The sequence below is a fragment of the Eubalaena glacialis genome, chromosome 19, assembly GCF_028564815.1.
Source record: "Eubalaena glacialis isolate mEubGla1 chromosome 19, mEubGla1.1.hap2.+ XY, whole genome shotgun sequence".
In the NCBI taxonomy this organism is placed as follows: domain Eukaryota; kingdom Metazoa; phylum Chordata; class Mammalia; order Artiodactyla; family Balaenidae; genus Eubalaena; species Eubalaena glacialis.
The window spans coordinates 62,828,958-62,851,031 of NC_083734.1; the positions used below are offsets into that span (position 1 = coordinate 62,828,958).

Genomic DNA, 22,074 nt, shown 5'->3' on the forward strand with positions numbered 1-22,074 from the left:
AAACAACTAATACTAAACTTTCTTTGGGTTATTTGTATGGAAATACGTTAATATAAATGTTTCAGACATCACATGAAATTTCTAAAAATCTTATATGTTCTGGTGTAATGTTACAAGTCATAATTCTAGTTATTACTTTAAAATGTATATCTCAGAAATAACCAAATTTCCTTGTCAATTGCATTATTATGAACTTTCATCAAATCTTTAACCGTGGTCATTTTTAACTCTTTTGCCATTTACAGACAGTTCTGGGTGTACTCTGATGCTTTTGCAAATATGTTCCTATAAAAGGGTTTCATCTTCAAGGAATTCATGGAAAAGACTCTGACAAGTACAGGTTTCTGGTAACTGACTATACTGCTGAACTGAATGAATAAGCATTTTCAGAACTCTAATGAAAAACTGATGAACTCATAAAAGTGCTAACAAAAGATCAAGATGAAAAAAAAATTAATTACATGGGACTGAGTGAACTGATGAGGATGATTATAATTTTTGTGACTTTGTTTGAATAAAAAAAAAAAATCCCACAAGGACTCAGAGGCAAAAAATATACAAATCAATTTTCACTGCAAAGTAAAGGAGCTGTTACAGTGGAGGATTACTGGACTGAATGTCAATATTATGACATACTATGAGTGTGTTTCATGTTTGGTAATTGCAATCATTGTTGCTTTTGTTGTGGTCATCTGTTTACAATGCTTGGTGTCAGTCTATTTATCTCTTGTAAAAATAAAATACAGTGTGTGTGTGTGTGTGTGTGTGTAAAAAAAAAAAGAGAAGAAATCAATGAAATTGAAAACAGAAAATTAACAGAGAATGATCAATGAAACCAAAAGCTGGTTCTTTGAAAATATCAATAAAGTTGACAAGCCTCTGGCCAGACTGGCAGAGAGCAAAAAGGATACAAACTACAAATATTAGTAATGAAAGAAGAGACATCACTATAATCCCTAAAGACATTAAAAGGATAATAAGCAAATATTATCAACAATATTTGCCCATAAATTCTACATTTTGGATGAAACAAATTACCCCCAAAGCACAAACTATCAAAAATCACTCAAGTTGGCATGGACTTATATATACCACCAAATGTAAAATAGATAGCTAGTGGGAAGCAGCCACATAGCACAGGGAGATCAGCTCGGTGCTTTGTGACCACCTAGAGGGGTGGGATAGGGAGGGTGGGAGGGAGACACAAGAGGGAGGAGATATGGGGATATATGTATATGTATAGCTGATTCACTTTGTTATACAGCAGAAACTAACACACAATTGTAAAGCAATTATACTCCAATAAAGATGTTAAAAAAAAAAAAAAAGAACCCATTTGTGAATTATTGCAGTTTCAGAAGGAGAAGATTGGGAGAAGGGAGTAGAAAGCATATTTAAAGAAATAACAGCTGAATTATGGGAAAACGGTATGAAGGATCCTGAAAAAAATTTAAGAATAGAATCATATGATCCAGCAATTCTACTTCTAGAAATATGTGCAAATGAAACAAAAACCCTAACTCAAAAAGGCATCTGCAGTCCCATGTTCACTGCAGCGTTATTTAATTATATTTAATAATAAGTCAGACATCTTTAAATTTGTATCATCTGAAATCATGAAACAGTATTTAAAAATTCAGTATTAATACTTCATGTTTCCTTTTACTCAACAATCTTAAGTTACTTCCACATGGAATAAAAATATAAAAGTGTGTGTAGCTTTTCCATCAGTATATACCTTGGAAATTACTTGTGAACGTTGATTCTGACTCTGAATGAAATAAAGGTGCTGAGATGAGACAGTGCTTCCAGAGAGGCTGTTTCCCTGCAGGCTGCAATTACTCTCTTCATCACTGACTTGCCACCTGCACAGGGGCTGCTGTCTCTTACATGGACTATTACTGTAGCTTCATCTTCCTTATCTTCCTGCTTCCTGTTTCTTGTTACTGAAGCTGATGATATCCTCACTCCTGCCAGGATAATCTCCCTAAAGAACAGCTCAAGCACCTTGAAATCCTAGGCTACCTCGGGGTCAGGCAAGGCAGTCTCCTGCAGGCAGTCCTCCAAAGCCACTCAGCCACGTAAGGATGGGCCTTGGGCCGGAAGGCTTCCTTACCGAGAGATAAAGAGCCCACAAAGCCTGGGCTGGGCTGATCACCTCATGTGCGAATATCCTTCCCTTCAGCTCAAAGAATGCTCTTTTGTCTTGGCTTGAAGTGTGTACATCACAGGGCACCTGTCCAACCCCACTGTTTTCTGTCCTCACAGGGAGGGGACGGAGTCTCTCTAGGGAGCACAGGAGGGGCAGGCAAACTGCCCTGTGTCTTGTGTCAGCGGACAAGAGAGACCCAGTGTCCTGGGGACGGACGCCCACCGCAGAAGCTGACCTTCTCTGCCTCTTTCTGTGCAAGTGAAGCTTGTTCCATTCAGTGCTTGACTGCAGTGTATTCTTGGTGACTCCAATACTAAGATGCAGTTGGCAGAAATGTTTGGGCTTCTATTCCTGGTGCCTGGCATTGTGATGATCTTTGCTTTCCTCCAGATAGCGATGCTGAAAACTTGGCCTCTGTGCACCGGTGTCGAATCGAATCTCAGAGATAGAGTTTTGGGTGAAGTAGAAAAGAATAGCTTTATTCCTTTGCCGGGCAAAGGGGGGACACAGCGGGCTCGTGCCCTGAAGAACTGTGTGTCCCAACCCAGGGGGATAGGTGAGGAGTTTTATAGCAATGGTTCAAGGGCGGGGTTTCTGATAAGGGTCAGGGTGTGTGCAGGGCCTGCACTCCTTTAATCTGGTCTCAGATGGTCTCCTGATGAGCTTCAAGGTTATCAAACCGTGACCTTCTCTCTGGAACATCTTCCATTTGGTTGGGGTTTTAGTTCTGCAGAAGAGCTTAAAGATACTGTTGTGTGCATCCCTGGAGGGGGAACCAGGAGCCTGTGCCAAGGCTGCACCATTGTTTCTTGGCCGCTGCTCCCTTGTCTCTGCATCCCCTCCCTTCCCTGATTAGCAACTCTTCGAATCTGCCCTTTGGGACTAGGGAAGGTCATGGAGGCAACAAACAGGGGACAGAAAGGCTTCTGTGCCCGGGAGCCTCACAGGGTCCTGCGCGGTTGCAATAGTTGGCATCGTCCCCAGGAATCAGTAACCAGTGCACAGCGCTTTACTCTCCTGGGATGGGCAACCAGTGCACAGCGCTTTACTCTCCTGGGATGGGCAACCAGTGCACAGCGCTTTACTCTCCTGGGATGGGCAACCAGTGCACAGCGCTTTACTCTCCTGGGATGGGTAACCAGTGCACAGCGCTTTACTCTCCTGGGATGGGTAACCAGTGCACAGCGCTTTACTCTCCTGGGATGGGCAACCAGTGCACAGCGCTTTACTCTCCTGGGATGGGCAACCAGTGCACAGCGCTTTACTCTCCTGGGATGGGTAACCAGTGCACAGCGCTTTACTCTCCTGGGATGGGCAACCAGTGCACAGTAAGCTGCTCTGACATTAGGAATCAACATATATGTGCGAAAATCAGATTCAAGTTTACAAAAACAGACTGATAAATTAAACGTGGAAAACGAATCCATGAATTTCATGTGAATTTCCACAGTAAGAAAACATAAAGCACACTGAAAACGTAATATAACCTTTCATGGAAAATACCTTGTACTTTCATTGAAAATATCCTAATTTTACACTTACTAGAAAGCTGTATTTTGTAGTCTGTATTCTACTGACCTCCTAATACCCTCTCCTAAAATGCTGTGGCAGGGTGTCCTTCCATTCTAGGTGAGAAAAATTCTCACCTGTTAAAAAAAAAAAAAAACGGAATATCAACCTTATCACCTATCCATTTATTATAAGAAATACATAAAAGGTTTTTCTGGTCAAAACCCCAAAATAATTACAGTTCAGGTATTCCCAGAAACTGTCTGAGTTCACAGCCTGCCCCACCCGGTGCTATAAGTGATTTGAGACAAGTTGACACTCCTCCAGACTCTGAGGAGTTGCTGGACTCAGTCATTTTAGAATATGTAAAATGTAGAGAAAATTTTTTAAATCCCATATGCTCCCAATTAAAGATAACCATCATCAATGTTTGTAATTCTTCCTTCAAAAATCTTTATTGGTTTCTTTTGCCTTTACTATTGTTTTAAGATACAAAAGTAACACACAATATTCTTATTGGAGAAGATTCAAACTATACAGAAATATAAAGAGGAAACCATGGACATGACCCCAACACTTTGGTATATATGTATTTCCAGGCCCCTTTCAGCACATTTGCACACACACACGTGCGTGTGCACACACACACAGAATCTGTTTTCAAATTCATCCTTGTATCAAAGTTAAAACATCAGACAGTCAACCTGGAAGCAACATATCAGGGCTACATTAGCTCAGGTCTCCACAAAATGCCAAAACACATCTTAATATTAGGATTTCAGCTTTCATTGAGGGTCAGAATGAGAAGTGGCCAGTTAGCATTTTCTGCAAAATAACTATTGAAGATCTTGTCCCTTATTACTTATTCCTTTTGGTCAGAAAAAAATCAATCATGATAATTTCCTTCTAAAATTTGGTGCCATGAGGGATCTTTTTGGGATGATGGAAATGTTTTAAAATTGAACTATGGTGATCACTGCACAACTCTAAATTTACTAAAAATCAGTGAGCTGCATGCTTAAACTGAGTAAATTCTATGGGGTGATACTTAAATCTCAATCAAGCTGTTAAAAAAAAAAAACTGTGCCAGGAAAAGATTACTTCTTCTGACGAACTTGTTTGTATCCTTTATAAGATAATGAGAAATAAAATAATAAGTGCTAATATACATATACAACAAGCACTGTTCGAAGTGCTTTATATTAAACACTCTAAGCCTCCTAACAATCTTAGGAGGAAGATATTATTATTATCCTCATGTTACAGTTGTAAACACTAATCATACAGATTGAGCACCATGCCCAAGGTCACACAGCTAGTGATTTGAGCTGGAATTTGGACCCGTGGTAACTGGATCCAGAGTCCATGCTCTTAACGTACACTAAACTCAAATGTCTCCCAAAACCACCTGAAAGAGTTCAGGTCAAGGGAAATCTAGAGTTTAAATACAGAAATAATTTTATTTCTGGTACAATAATATCCACCCTTCTTTACATGCTTATGATACATTTTAATTTAATTTCAATTATATGTTAACATTTGCTTATACTGTAAACCATTTCAGTCTGTTTTAGAAATACAGACAGATACTTTATGTTGTTTCTTGTAATAAGTTCACTGTATCTATGTATTATAAGTACAGGAACTATTTACTTGCTGATATAAACTCTAATAAAAATCACTGTTATTGACGTAGAGAATGGACTCGAGGACACGGGGAGTGGGAAGGGTAAGCTGGGACGAAGTGAGAGAGTGGCATGGACATATACACACTACCAAGTGTAAAACAGATAGCTAGTGCGAAGCAGCCGCATAGCACAGGGAGATCAGCTCTGTGCTTTGTGCCCACCTAGAGGGGTGGGATAGGGAGGGGGGGAGGGAGACGCAAGAGGGAGGAGATACGGGGATATATGTACGCATATGGCTGATTCCGTGTGTTATACAGCAGAAACGAACACACCACTGTAAAGCAATTATACTGGAATAAAGATGTTAAAAAAAAAAAACAGTGACGGCATTCAAGCTGGCGAGGAAGCAGAGCAGCAGGACCACTCATGCATAACCAACGGGAAAATACAACGGCGCAGCGACCACAAAACCGTCGGGCAGTTTCTTATAAAACTAAACATGCAGTTTCTATGCAATTCAGCAATTCCGCTCCTGGGCATTTATCCCAGAGAAATGGAAACACATGTTCACATGGACACAATCGTCATAGCAGCTTTATTCATAATAGAAAATATTAAAAACACCCAATATTCTTCAGTGGTTTACTGGTAAAAACTAAACAAAACAGAAACAAAACATACAAACAAAAAACTGCTGTATCCATACAATTGCTTATTAGGCAATAAAAAGATGTAAACAACTGATACACACAATGACTTCCATGAATCTCAGGAGAACTATGCTGAGTGATAAAAGTCAATCCCAAGGGGTTACATACTGTGTGATTCCCTATATATGATTCTCTTGCATAACATTTTTTTTTAATTGAAGAAAATAGAGATTGAGAACAAATTACTATTAGTCAGTGAATCTCAAGACAGGAAGGTCAAGATGGGGAGAGGGTAGGAAGGATACGGTTATGTTTATAAAAGGGCAATACAAGGGATCTTTGTTGTGACAGAACTGTGATGTTGGATATACCAGTCTACAACTCTGATAAAATTGCATAGAACTAATAAGCACACACACACACGTGCACACATGTGCAAGCACATAGATGAGTACATGTAAAACCAAGGAAATCTGAACAAGATGGGTTAATTATGTCAATGTCACTTTCCCAGTTATGATATTGTACTACAGATTTTCAAGTTGTTACCAATGGGGAAACTGGATAAAATGTACACAAGATCTCTTTGTATTATTTCTTACAATTGCATGTTAACCTAAAATTATTTCAAAATAAAAAGTTTAATAAAAATGAAAAAAAACATTACTGTTATTTACTTTTCCTGTATTCACCTATTATTTAAATGATATGATCCTGGAAGCATTTAAAACTCACAGTGCTATTTGGAATCAGAACTATAAAAAATCAGTAGCATTCTAAAAAATTCTGGATAGAAATTCCATGATGAAAATAAGACTTTGTATTTAAATCCCTAAGATTTTTTTTCTCCAAAAGGAAAAGTTGAGTAGCTTTAAAGACATTCTATTAGGTCAGCCTCTGGAAGAAAAAACACTGATTTTCATTCTGCATACAGGAACAGAGAAAAAATTACTCAGAGGAGGAACACGGTGCACTGTGAACATCTGAGTCGATGGTAACCAGCTGAGGGAGAGCCAGATGGCAGTTAAGATGATGAGGAGGCCCTTAGGCGACTGAGTTTTAAAAAAGATGTTATGGACATAGAAGGTTAAGCAGACTGCTTCTGGACTTCCTATAAATTACTATCATAACTCCTGAAACAGTGACTGGAACACTTCATTTTTTTTTCCACATTACAAAATGTCTACTTTTACAAACAATGCAGCAATCCCAACAATGCATTGCTCAATAGGAGGCAAAATACTTATTTTACACTAAGTAAATAAAGTAAAATCAAGAATATCTCATGTTACCAAGTGAAGCAGGGAAAACGCACCGACCGTCACCCAGGGTCCCTGTGGAAGTGCCCTGCGCTCTGTGGGGACTAACACCCAGTGTCCTGCACTAATACACTGACGTCGTGGGGTATTCGACAGGAAAGCTGTGCAGCCACGTCCTGTGGCCACAGCAGAGGCCTTGCCTGCTTTCTTAGGCACTTTATACTCAGTACCAACAAAGTTCCCAGAACAAAATAGATGTTGGGAGAAATTAATAAATGAGTTTGATTAAAATGACATATTAAGGCATTAAATGGCTACAGAAGTATAAACAAAACAAGCAATACCTGCAAGAGTTTTACATTCTTCATTCAAAAGTAAACGGTATGACCAAAAGTACAGAGAGCTTAAAATCCACATCCCAAACTGTATGAAACTTCAAACCCAGAATATACAACTCCCTATGTATTTTAAGCTTCACAACACATACCCTAATAGACAGTCAAAATACACACTTAATATAAAAGAACCAACTTGTGATAGTTAAGTAACACAAATTCTTTGCAAACTGTCGGTTTCAAAAACAGGATCTAGCTGTAGAGTGGCACGGAGGCAGACGTGAACAAAGCGAGGCATATCATGTTGTGTGTGGAAAGATTCAACATTAAAAGATGTCAGTTCTTCCTGTGTTGAACTACATCTGTTCAGCAACATTAACAAAAAGACTAATGATTTTTCTTTTTTAACTAGACAAGCTAATTATAAATCTCCAATGGAAAAATATAAACAAGAAAAAAAGGAAGATTCTGAAAAAGCACAGAGTAACAGGATACGAAGTCTGACTAGACACTAAACCTTACCTTTAAACGGTAGAAATCAGCAGAGTGTGGGACTGGCACAAGCATATTCAGATCTCTCAAACAGAACCAGAAGTCTAGACTCAAGTCCAATGATAAAGGTTCTGTAGCAGAACTCCGATGAGGGAAAGGCTAGATCATTAAATTAATGATGTTGAAATGACTGGGTAACCATTTGACAAAAAGCAAAAACAACAGGATCCATATCTCACAACCTACACTGGATACATTCCAAATGGATCACAGATTTAAATGTTAAAATCAAACCATATATGTACTAGGGGAAAAATGGAAACATTTTCATCATGTGTTCATCTATAAAGAATTAGTGAATAAAGTACATCAAATACATAAAACAGAATGGGGAAGCTCTTTATGTCCGTACATGAAATAACCTCCAAGATATGTTAAGTGAAAAGTATCAGGATATAGGTAGCGCATAAGGGGAAGAGATAGTGGGGAAAGAGTATCGATGCTTCCATATGAAAGGATACACAGGGAATTGGTAACACTGCTCCTTCCCAAGAGGAAAAATGTATAGCGAGAGGGCTCCTATGGAAGGGGACTTTTCCCTGTATGCTCATTTTTCCTATCTTTCATATTTCAAACCATGGAACTCTATTACCTAGCTTTAAAAAGTTATTTTTAAAAACTGTAAGGGTACAATAAGCCACTGTTTCACTTTTCCTTATATTTATTGACAGCAAAGTCTAAATGAGAGCAAACTTAACAGATATTTCTAAATATTTATATAATCAAATATCTCATATATCTACATTTTGTATATTATATAAATTGGCACAAAGTCAGCTAAACATATGTTTCAGGGTTATAAAGTAATTGTGACAAAAATTCAAGATAATGATTTAAAAGGGGACTCATGAAATATCCAGTTTTCATGAGACACCTCCTATTACCAAAAATGCATGTTTGTTTGTTTTAGTAACATCAAAGCCTCTGGCCTGAGAGGATAGGGCCCAGATTTAAATTTGCCTCATCTCTCTGTATTTTTTTAAACCCAGTAAAAGTTTTATTTGTGGTGGATACATTCAGACACAGTCACGTATACATGTACATGTATATGTTAGCAACTACAACAGAAAGAATATGTTTTAGTTAAACAAGGGCTTGCTTCCTGTAGGGTCATTCATAACCATATCATCTAAAGACCGATTTTGTAACATGTTCTAGTGAAATTACCACTACTCACTTTCAGTACTAACTGAAAAACAGAAAGCTTATATATATTAGTGTCAGAGTAGAAATATTTATGATGTTTACAATTGACAATACAAAAAAAGTTAAAATGGATCGGAATAAATGTTTCAAGACAGTTTTGTATTTTACTGCCAGAGAGGAGTTTGAAAAAGGTATCAGTCAAAAAGATGGGGCTTCCCTGGTGGTACATTGCTTAAGGATCCGCCTGCCAATGCAGGGGACACGGGTTTGAGTTCTGATCCGGGGAGATCCCACATGCCGCAGAGCAACTAAGCCCATGTGCTGCAACTACTGAGCCTGCGCTCTAGAGCCCGCGAGCCACAACTACTGAAGCCCGTGAGCCACAATTACTGAAGCCCACGTGCCACAACTACTGAAGCCCACGTGCCTAGAGCCCATGCTCCACAACAGGAGAAGCCACAGCAAGGAGAAGCCCGCGCACCACAACGAAGAGTAGCCCCCGCTCGACACAGCTAGAGAAAGCCCGCGCGCAGCAACGAAGACCCAACGCAGCCAAAAATAAATAAAATAAAAATAAATTTTTTACAAAAAGATGACTTTGGAATGTCTCATTGAATGCTTTAAAATAGTCAATTTATACAATATCTCAGAACAATGCTTTATTATTTTTATAGCACCAAAAACTTAGAAATCAAATTTGGTAAACATATAAATATCAAAAAAGGGATAAACCAAATCTATACTATCTACATCTGTTGTTCATAGGTTTTAATTCCTCCAAAAAAATAACATACTTTTTCAGTGTTAGTCCTTCAAAGAGTTACACCAAGTTATTTTATTACCTATGGTAATTTTCCATTCAGTACTACGTTTCCCATTTACTTTAATTACCTATCTTTGAAAAATGAACACATAAAATTCATACCATTTACAGTTATAGTTTCAGATAATTTTCAGTTACTGAAAATTATTAAAAATTAAAATTATTAATTAATTATTTTATTTTAATTATTTTTAATTATTATTAAAAATATATTATTAATTATTAATAATTATTAAAAATTAAAATTATTAAAATATTTTCTGCAACAAAAATGAAATAGGAAGCAAAAAACTGTTTAGGATATGTGTAGAATAAAAATTGTAAGTAGTAGGACAATAATATTAAACTGTTCTTTTTTTTCTGAAAAACAGTAACAAGTAGGCAAATTAGTTTTAGGAGTTACATTTACAGTGAGTACTAACTTCAAATCAGTGTCCCTCTTAAATACCAATAGGGTCTGAAGTATCAACTTGAGCTCTAAACCAAAGATTGAGTTGAATCCACTTATCATGTATTTATATGTACATTAATTCACATGTTAATTCCAGCTCTCTGACATCCTCCACTATACATTCAACAACCCTACAGAGTGAAAGAATGAATGAATAAATGAATGAATACTACCACATTCTAAAAGTGAGATTTTTTTCACCTTTGTGTATATTTTTATTACAGAAAAAAATTGCTAATAATCATGGCAAATTTCCACATCATATACCTGTCTTTTAGAAAAACGGAATTGTCTCTGGACCAACTGGGTCTAACACTATTCTTAGATTGAAAAGCAGTAGCAGTTGCCCCAGAATATTTTCCTCTGGGAAAACAGCCACGTTGTACTGTTTACTTTGAAGTTCAGACCACACAATAATTTATGCTGCTATTTTCAGACCAGATTGCTCCTGCTGTACCAGGTGCTATATTGCTAAGGTCATACCAACATTTAGTGTCAATGAAGACATCATCTACACAAGGAATGGAAGAAACAGATCCACAGGGGAATGTTATTAACAATCTAAACTAGCTTTTTTTAACTCCAAGTAAAATTTGGTATTTTGGTAAAGACCTCTAAAGCCTTAAATAGATTATGTTGCATATAGCAACTACAGAGGCTTCAGGGTTTTTTCACTGTCCACCGGTGAACATTAGAAGACCATGCTGTTTTACACATCGACTCCCAATTCCCCAACTGCAAACAGTCCTTCTTATTCCAATTGCACTTATGTCAACAACTTGATACCTAACACTCCAGGGACTTCAAATGCCTACCCTGGACTATAAAATTGTTAAGAACAGGGTTATGTCTTGAGCTATAGTTTCTAAACCTTCGATTTCCTTTCGTATGATAATACAGTATATAGACACTGTAGGTACTAAACAAATATCTGTTGATTTCCTGTTACTTGAAGGAATTACCTCTTCCTTTATGGATATAAAATACACATCAACAAGCTAATGGAAAAAGTATAAAGAAATTACAAAAAAAAAGAGACAAGGTAGAACAAAAAAGAAACGAAAGTGTGGTAAGTTGAATATATGAAGAAAGTTGTGAATCAACATTTTAAGGAGGAAAAAAAATGAATTAATGAGGGATAAAGGGAGGGCATCCCATCCATAAAGCAAGAATGCCCTAGTTGTGTCACTATTCAAGTTGGGGTATAAAATACAGTTATCTGGCTTAATGTTTAATGGACATTACAGTTCTCCTCTATTTCACCTAATTCATATGCGGTGATGTGAACAAATAAGCACCAATCCTCGTATAGATAAGAAACTGATATCCTGTGATGTCACAGCACATAGATTATTTTAAGATGTCCTATTCAGCAACCCATTCAGGACATTTTACTAACAAGCAGAGTGAAGGAGAGGGAACGGTTATGCAATCTTCCCAGGAAGAATTTGATACTAGGTTTCTTTGATCCTAGATATTCTTTTTGGCCTTTCTCTAAATTATTCCTCTTTGGAGGTTTGGAAAAGCACAAAGAATGGAATTTGGTGATTCACTGGGAGTTCGCTAGATATACTGTGCCCAAGTAAGCTTCCCTTCCTAAATCACTTTCTTGGGGCAGGAACCCTATTGACCTTTATCCTGTGAAAGTTCTCATCACTCCGGACTGTAAGTGCCGAAGTGCATGAATATCCTCCCAACTGGACTGTAATACAGGTCCTCCGGGAAGGAGTCAGACACTGCTGGAAACATGGTGAGAACGCAACAGCTAGTGAGTAAATCAATGTTCTCCAGCTAAAAGCTGCAGGATAATACCTAGTGATAAGTAGGGCCTAATCGACTTAGCAAATGAATGGAAAAGACAAATAAAATATAACATTTTAATGTGTATGTTTACGTACCATAAGACAAAATCTTTGCTAAACAATGCCTGTATAGTAGTCCATTTTTAAATATAACAACTGAAACATTTCATTACCCAAATTCCTCCCAAAGAAGCTACAGAGGAATTTCTAAATGTCCTAGATCTAAATCTTATTGTTGTTATTGTTGTTTTTAAATCTGTTTTCATTTAAGAGGAAGAAAGCATCTGAAACCACTAAGTTGTCTTTCTTACCTTCCTATCGTTTAAAAACAGCTGAACTGATATTTTTCCTTTACTGGCTAGTAATAAAATTCTGAAAATAGAGATTGATGATAGAAAACTGACTCAAGCTAAACCACAGCACAGCTATGATAAAAATATTATGTTTGGGTTTTAGTTACTTAATTTGGCTCACAGTTTAGAATAAGAGTATTTCTTTTAATTAACTATATTACAATTTTACTCACTTCAAAGACTCCTCAAATTTATGGATTTTCTTTTGAGCATCTTCTTTTTCTTTATCAAGTTCAGTCTGCAAGTCATGAACCTGCCGTGACAAAGATGTAAAATTTACTAAAAGACAAGTCAAGTTTACTCAAAGGAGAAATACAATGAAACAGTAATCTTAAATCTATTTTTAATATAAAATTAGATTTAGATTTTTCAAGATAGAGGCTTGGTTAACCATAATCATTTACCATAGAATTATTTTAATAGTATTCTTCTAATAATAATTTTCTGGTCAAAGTTAATCATTGTTTAAATGTACCTGCATGTGGATTCCTTGTAAAATAAACTGGTATGTAAGAAATTCAAAAAGGGAGGAATCACTTTTGAATTTTTTTAACATTACATATTAACCAAAGGAAAGTAATCCAACAAGACACAGGAGAATACAATAAATAATGTGTCTATATTCCCCAAAAACATACAGGTTATGATGAAACAGTCTTCCACTTCTGGGAATGATCTATATAACCATCTACTGAGTTTGGGGGGAAGTCCCCCCACCCTGAGAATCTCTTTACTAAATGTGGCATCCTCTGAACAGGTGGGATGGCAGCAAGAATAATGAGGGTCAAATGAATATTTCTCTTCACAGAAAGCTCTTCGTATGCAAATGCAGATAAGCACACCCAACATGGACCCATTATACGGATCTAAAAATAGGAAAAGGAAACTGCTACAGCTGGAGGGAAGGGAGAGTAAAACAGCAGCTATGGTCCCACAGAGGAGACAACTGAGGGTGCAGAGCCCAGCTGGAAGGTAAGGGAGCTCAAGTCACTTAGAGGGTGGGGGTCCCGGGCACAACCTGCTGGCAATCCAGGTGAGGCGGGCAGTGCGCCTGGTGGGCACAGGAGATGGGAGAGGAGTGAGAAGAACGAAGTCAACGAAACGCACACACACCCCCCCACACAGTCACAAACCTTTTCAAACACTGAATCAGTGCTCCTCAAAAATACCTGTATTTAGTTAGCTATTTATTCGTTTGGACAGAGAACTATTTAGCTCAAAAATTCTATGTTCTTTGGCCTTTTCCTATTATAATTCTCTTATATTTTTTTCCTTTGGTGTTTTAGTAAAATAGACAAATAAATAAAATCAACTGCCTGTAAAGTGAAAGAGTGAGGATAGAGAGGAGCTCTTCCATGACAATATTTGATCAAAAGTGCCTACTGGCTGCTATGATGGCGATCACCAAGGTTTAAATTATCTCCATTTCCACCTCAGCCTTTTCTTTCCTTATGATACCTGTTTCTCCTTCATGGACATCATGTCTTCTGGGATTCTACTGATGAATTTCTTAACGTTTTCTTTTGAAGAAACTCCTTTCTCTGAGTCGCCTGTATCGCGCTCTCCTCCCTTTGCTCCACAATATTTCTTCCACAGACCCCATTTTGGCTTCTTCCTCTTACTCATTCTTAAACGGAGTATTATCTGTTCAGATTTGGTGCTTGACAAAAAAAAAAAATACGGCGGGCATAACCCTGCTCCTGTCCACGCGCCCCAGGGAGGCCTCCTCAGAGCCTCAGGGAACCCCAGGAGGGTTCAGGGAGGTCTTCCCTCACCCCACAGACTAGGTCTCGGGTTCTGCGAAACCACACGTTACATGGAAACCTCACAGGGGCCGCGATCAGAGTCGCTGGCAAGTCAACAGCACCTGACACACTGGCCTCCAGCCGGCTGCACTAGCAGGGACTCCCCTCGATTTCCTGCTCGGTTTTCTTCTGGGACTCAGGACTCTCTGCACGCTAGCGTAATTGAGATTTACCCCCTTTGGTGGAAATGTCAAAAACTGAACCAACTTTGAGAAAAATCGATTAAGGTTACACGGTGATTATGATCACGAGCTCTGGAGCCAGACTGCACAGGCTTCGCGCCTTCGCAAGCTACTCAACACTCTGTGCCTCAGTCGCCTCTTTGGAAAATGAGGACGGAAATCAGGATGAGCACGCTTTTCAACACTTGTGATGGGTTAGTAAGTGGCTCCAGGTGAAGCTCTTAGAACGAACAATACTGGGGACATGACAAATGCTCAGCAGCGTTAATTATCATCGCCTCCTCAGACTGAATACTCTACACACAAACATTTTCTCGAAACTTCAAGGTCGTTATGAACACCCAAAACCACAATACAGCATGCCACATAATGGAATTCCCTGTGGACTATTTGCCCTTTCAGAAAACGGATCCTGAATTGCTAAGAATTTTGATTTCTTGTAAGCACTTTTTACCACTCACGATTCAATCTTAACCTTGGTCAAGTTCTAGCTGCCACTTCCTGATTGGCTTATGCTACCCAAGCACCTTGATCTAGTTTATCGCTTCTCAACTACTAGGACCATTTCTAAAGCAGGAATGAGACTATCTGGGTGGGAGAATGAGAGCTTTCCCTCTGAGTGAAACATGCATGTGTCAACGCACAGGCTTCTGAGCTGGTGGCTCCTCAAAGCGAAAAGCTGTTTCTCATTTATTTTTATATCCTCGGCACTCAGCACAACACTTGGCCCACACTAGAATAGTCAATAAATGCTGTTCTGGGTTTGTTTTTTGCTTATTTGTTCTTAATTGAATATATTTGTATTGAACGCTATACTGGGGTTATACTTTTAGTTTTTACCTATATTCCAGATAGCTGGGGGTGATAGCAATAATGCTACCGCCAACCTTTGCTTCTGAATATACTAATGGCAGTGGGAAATAAGCCTTAAATTGACTTGCTTACAATCCTTTCCCTACTATATAGTTAGCATCAAAAATGAATTTTAATAATTTAAATAATGAAAACACAAACCAGATAGACAAAGATACGGCATATATTCTCCAACATGGGCGTTTGCTGTAAATGAGTGAGTCAGGTAGCCAGAAGCACATTTATCAAGCATTTAGTAAAGGTAGATTTCATTCCCTTGCACCCTAAGAAGTTATCAAGAAAGGTGTGCTTGTACAAACAAGAAAGAGGTTTGCTATGTGCAAGGAAACAGACTGTGGCAGACATCACAGCATAAAGAAGAGCGTGGAACTGCGGCCGACTCATACACGGACCAGCCGACGGCCCCACCGCGTCTCGCAACCACACTGCCCACTCTGCTTCTCACCACGACAAATATGGGGCATTGCGCACCATGAATTCTATAGAGCATTTCACTGCACAATTTCATTTTTTAAAACTTCACTCAAGACACCTGTCCTCTTAGAGAAAATTAGGCCGGTAGTAGTTGGAAAACACTATGCAATACACATAAAACTGTGTACATTTTAATTTTTTTAACCTAATTAAAAGAATTATATATAAATACTAAAGACTGGAATAACTATTCCTAATAATTTTGAACTCCATCAGACTGGAGATCTCAACTGTGACACAGTTACATCAGAATTATTATAAGTAGATATTTCAATTCCAGCACATTTTAGGATATACATGCTTAACATCTGTCTCGTGAACTTCTTTCGGTAAACAGCACCACCTTTTAACTCTCTGGTGCCTGTCTGGAAAACAGGCAACAGGTTATTTGTAGGAGGCAGGTGTTTCCTTGCTAGTAAAATCATTTAGCCTAACCGTTTCCTGATTTAACAGATTAGGACACTTCATCAAACAATGAAATTTAGTTTTACTACCTATTATTTGTTTGATGTTCAAAGATCTTAAGAGCAGGCAATAGCCACCAGAGATCAATGAAGACCATCAGATAATGTGTGTGTGCTCAAATCAGGGACAGCATCTGATGCTAACTGTTTCTCTCACCTCAAAGACAAGTTAGACTCTGATGCTGCTTTCTTGTTGGCATGAGGAAATAATGTCATTCAGATGGCATTTCCTCCTCCTGAACAGATATTCAGAACTTAGTTTTATACCAAAAGTTACTGAATGCACACACCTGTAACACTGTCTAAGACACAAACAAAAGCGCTATCCATCCCACTTGGCTATCCGGTTACACAGTCTGGCACTAGGTAAGATTTATGTCAGCTCTCTGAGCAGTCAAAGAGGATATTCCCTGAGGGGGGTACAGGACATCAAATCTTCAAGGACTGAGCTCACAGCAGGTTTAATAAAGAAAGAAGAACAGATGTCAATTTAAAAGGGGGAGATTATGGAATTAATTGTAAAACAAAAAGTGGCACGCTGAGCGCCATTTTCTTCCAATACAAATAACGTTAGAACGTACGCAATATGTACAACTACACTTATTTTTCTTTACAGATGGCTGCTATTTTAAACACATCTTATTTACACTGAAAACAATTAACACTCTTTAACTAGTTACGTTATTTAAAAGCGAGACCACTTGATAGCTCACGGAAAGGGAAAAGCTGTAGTTATGACGCCTAATTAAAAGGATTTAGGTCTGCTCCCTGAAGTGAAACAGAATAGGATGGGGGAAGGTGGCTGGCTAGGGATGAACCGAGCTTTAACATTCTGTTTCTTGTGTGTGTCCATCAGGCAGAGGGGCTGGTGCAGAAACCTGAGTTTACTCAGCGGCCGAACAGCCAAGAAAAGCCCGTGGTAGGAGAGACTGTCTCTCCAGCCCCAACTCTGTATGTCACAGCCCACAGGAGGACTCAACTTTGGGGTAGGAATACAATCTTGTATATTAGTCAGTGTGCGCCTTCCTCCTGGTACCACACCCTCTGGGGCTCACAGGTAAGCAGATACCATCACTCAGGAGGAGGGCTGACCACGGAGTGTGAGAGCGCAGGAGGCCAGGAAGGTGTCCCTGAGGGATGGGGAGCCAGACATCTGCCCAAAGAAAGAACAAAGGACTAGCAGGTACACCCAGAGGATGCGGATGCCTCAGGCAGTGGGGGGCAAGGCTTATGACAGTGCATGGTCTGCTCTGGGTACATCAGATTGTTAAGCAGCTGTGTGCCTCAACAGTAGAGACCGAAGAAAGTCTTTATTTCAGTGAAAGCAGTATTTCTCCCTCCTGTTCAGACATCATTTTGTAGGCATGAAATATATTCAGTATCTTGCATTGAGCTGTATTAAAACTGCAGGGGAAAAAATCTTTAACAATAAGAAAATTAATTATAATTTTAAAGAGCACATATTTAGGTCAATGCACGTCAGAAGAAATACTCACTTTTCCAAAGGACAGAAACCTTCTTCTTCCCAGACATTAAGCTGCTGGAGAGCAGCGTCTATGGCTAGTTCACCCTCAACCCCTCCCCTGCATCCAGTGCCTGGTGTGATACCTCGCCCAGTGAAAGCATTTAATGCATGTCTGCTGTGACGATATGCATAGATAAGATGTGGTATTGCAACATCTTTTAAGAATTTTGTGCTATAAAATCTGTCTAATTTTAATTTGTATGTATTTTAATTTGTTGAAGGGGTAACTTTTTTCTCATTTTCCATTATGTGGGTATTTTACAAGAGGATTAATTTCGTGGATGTTAGAACTGTAAATAATTACAAAAGCAGCAACAAAATCTTTGCTATTTCAATTACAGTTATACAGCAAACAACAAATTCAAAACTCAAGTTTGAAAGTCACAGACATATAGAATTCTATACTTTATCACCGAAGGTGTCAACAGTGTGGCAGTGACCCTAGTTGTTACTGGTAACAAGGACACCAGCATGCACCAGTAGAAACAGTCACTCCAGTCACTGCTCTAAATCACGAGAGACAATGACTAATCCATTTCTTACTAATCGATCGTAGTAAACAAATGCTTTCACTGTTTCATATTCTTTGGTTAATTTCTTAGAGTTCTTATTACACATATGATACAACAGAAAAAAATAACACCCAACAGTTACATCACATTTTTACTGGTAGAAAGAAAATATAATTTCAAAAGGTTATTATGAAAGGTGAACATAATAATACTCTTCACTCAAATACAACATAGAAGTGGTGTTTTAATGTTGATATAATTAAAAATCAAACTGAAGAAGCTGTTTATAAACATGAAAAAGAAGAAAAATTTGATTACTGGCTAACTGAAATGAACTCAGAAATAAGGGCTGGAATGCATAGCTGTATAAAAATCAACCCTCATTCTTAACTGCCTCATGTGCTATTTTAAATGTCATAGCTTCCCATGAAACACATTACCTTTTTCTCATAGGTGCGTTTTAAGTGACATTTCTCCATTTGAAACTTATTTTCTTGATCCTGTGAATAATAAATATGTATCTTTATTATATTTAAAATTGCTTCTAGGGTCAATAAAATTGGTAATCTAATGAAACAAATCTATCTCTTTGAGGACAAACCTTATTTGAGTTTTGCATATTATTAAGAGAGCCCTACCTGCCCAGTTTTCTGAACTACAACTAGAAACATGCATAGCTTTATGTTGGAGGCCATAAAACCTTAGTTATCTGAAGATGTTACCACTGGCAAAAGTACATACTTCACAGTGAAAGAGAAACTTTCTGACCCTTAGAATTAAGAGATCACTTAAAAATGACCAAATGAATCAACATGAAAATAATAAGTTTGAAGTTATATCATATAGAAGTGCTTGGTACTTTTTGACCATGAGAGAAAAGGCAAGATCTAAAAGGTGTGAAAGAGGGAGTTTCCTGGCGGGCCAATGGTTGGGACGCCACGCTTCCACCGCAGGGGGCATGGGTTCAATTGCTGGTCGAAGAACTAGGATCCCACATGCCGAGCGGTGAAGCCAAATAAATAAATAAATAAATAAAAGGTGTGAAAGAGAAAAAGAGAGAGAGAAATTATAAAGAATGGCAGATAGAAATTTAAAGAGAGGAAATAATTCTAAAATGATAATATATTTAAATAAGGTTTATTCTTTTAACTAATCTCAAAAAAAGTAGATTGTTCAAATTAAAATTATTGTTCTTTTTACTCTATATCCCATTAGCATCTACTTTTGTTAAAGTAAATAAGATGAAAAATGATACAGCGCAATAAAAGAATCAGAAATGGCTACCTGCATTTCTGCGTTTTTTTCATCGACTCTCATTTACATGTATACACCAAGAAAAGGAAAGGTGAGTTTTAGCCATTATTCTGTGTAAAAATACAGGACTCACCTTTAATTGTTGCTTTCTTTGAAGTTCTGATTCCTGTAACTGCTGTTTTAATTGACAGATGTTCTGTTCTAATTCTTTAATCATACCAGATGCCTAAAAAGATTTTAAGAAAATAATTAAAAAAATGAAACTTTGATTTTTCTACCATCCTACAAACTTCTGGTTGAATAAATTTAACTTCCCCCCCCCCCGAAGCTTCAGTTAGAATTAAAATTACCTATAAATCTGAATTTTTAAAAAATTTTAAGTTAAAAAATCTTTTAAAGTAAAAAGATAAATTAAGTACTGCATGGCATTTAAAGTTATGAAAATATAATACTGATGTAAAAAGAATAGATATACAGAAAACTTTTTAAATTTTAATTTTAAAACCAAATCCACTGGAATATTTAATTCATGAAATATCAAGTAATTGACTATTTTAGTATTGAGGCTATAGGATTTTCTTTGCAGAAAGTTTCAATTATCTGACACAAAAGTGTGTGGGTGCACCTGAGGGTGTCTGTGGGCTCATATAAGCGTATGTGACGGCAGGAAAACTAAACCATAACCAAGATTTCAAAATAATAATAATAATGTATACAGTTACTCCAAAATATGTATTATTAACACAACTGAACATTTCTTCTCAGACTTTTATGTTTCCTCCTTTAAAAACTTTGGTAATTAAAAGGGTTAATTTATAGCAGATTTTAGTTTATTAAATATTTGTGTTATGCTATATATTAGACACTTAGTATTAAATTAAGCAAAGGAGAGACTAATTTAAATGCCAGATAGTAGTCAGCTTCTACTACCTTTGGCTATATGCTGAGTAAAGGAAATGAGTACTTTGTATGGCTACGTCTACCAGCATCTAGAATACCTTAGAAGCTGAAAGAGCATGTTCCTTTTTCAGAAGGTTCATATCGGCATCGTATTTGGTTTGTAGCAGCTTCATGTTTTGCTCATAATCATTTACAAGATGATCCTTCTCCTTATGCAGCGTGTTGCGCCTAAAAGCAATCCGAGAATAAAACATGTTTCCAATGTATTTATAATCCATCTCTAAAATGGAATTTTTTAGGCAACCAAATCCAAATGCCTTATCTTTCAATATATCAAATAAGTATCCACATTTTTATCAACTGTTTCTAAACAGTATGCTTCTTATATTAAATGGTACTTTAAAAAATTTAACAAATGGCAGCATTTAGATTGGAAACCTCCCAAGTTAAATGCACAAGTGTGATTAATTTTAACAGATAATTTAATAGAGTTAATATCAGTACTCTATAGCCACACCTGAGAGATATCTGACTTCAGACAATACCTTGCCTTTACTTCTTGTAATTCATTACATGTTATCTGGTAACATCTCTCAAGTTCCAATTTTTCTTGAATTAATTTCTGCTTCTGTATATTACTGTTCTCTACTTCTCCAGTCAGCTGCTGGACACGGGACTCCAGTTCTTTGATCATCTGGTTCTAAAATAACAGGTCATTGTTAAGAAAGCCTCTAACTTTATAACAATTCTGTATCATTAAATAGCCTGAAGAAAAAATACAACGTATGAGAGATAAGAATATGAAAAACAAATGTATCATAAACCATACTAATAAAAACTAAACCAACCTCTAAATTAACCAAGTCTTTTTTTAAAAAAAAGGAGTGCTTTCTACCATAAAAGTAAGGCTAATGTGTTTATATGCTTTTAGCCATTCATTCATTCACTGAACAAATATTAACTGAACCTGGCACTATTCTGATCTGGGGACATAGCAGTAAATAGAAGAGGTGAAGTCCTTAGCCTCCAGAAGGTTATATTCTCCTTATGAAACTTAATAAATCTGTACTTGTTAGGTGAGTACTCAGCAGTTATTTGCTCTTCATTTGAAGATTTAGAAAGTTTTTGAATTACAAAAGCAATGTAATAATATGTTTAAAAAAGAAATTCATGACCCAAATATTTTACTACAGAGGTTATAAGTGACACATGTAGTATCATGTAAGTCTACAGGAATATTTTACTACATAGCTGCAGTGTTTGTGCACAAATTTTTCATTCATTTTTTTATTTACTTACTATTTTATCAAAAGCACTTCATTTTTCCACAGTCTTCAAAATTATCACATAATTAAAACATTTCCTTATTGTTTGATATTTAAGTTGTTTTGAATTTTTTATCTTTATGGAACTAGATAAAGGCAT

At 37.3% G+C, this 22,074-nt stretch overlaps 1 protein-coding gene across 13 annotated transcripts in view; it reads right to left on the minus strand.

Moving 5' to 3' along the window:
* The window catches only part of CEP112 (centrosomal protein 112), a 415,119-nt gene that overhangs the window by 287,361 nt on the left and 105,684 nt on the right, over positions 1-22,074 (minus strand). For all 13 annotated transcript variants that reach the window (XM_061177076.1, XM_061177069.1, XM_061177080.1 and 10 more), the window contains 5 exons: positions 21,195-21,349; positions 20,748-20,877; positions 19,883-19,975; positions 18,936-18,995; positions 12,834-12,913 (listed from right to left, as the gene is read on the minus strand). In XM_061177076.1, the coding sequence (XP_061033059.1) occupies positions 12,834-12,913; positions 18,936-18,995; positions 19,883-19,975; positions 20,748-20,877; positions 21,195-21,349 (518 nt within the window). The remainder of the gene's footprint in view (positions 1-12,833; positions 12,914-18,935; positions 18,996-19,882; positions 19,976-20,747; positions 20,878-21,194; positions 21,350-22,074) is intronic.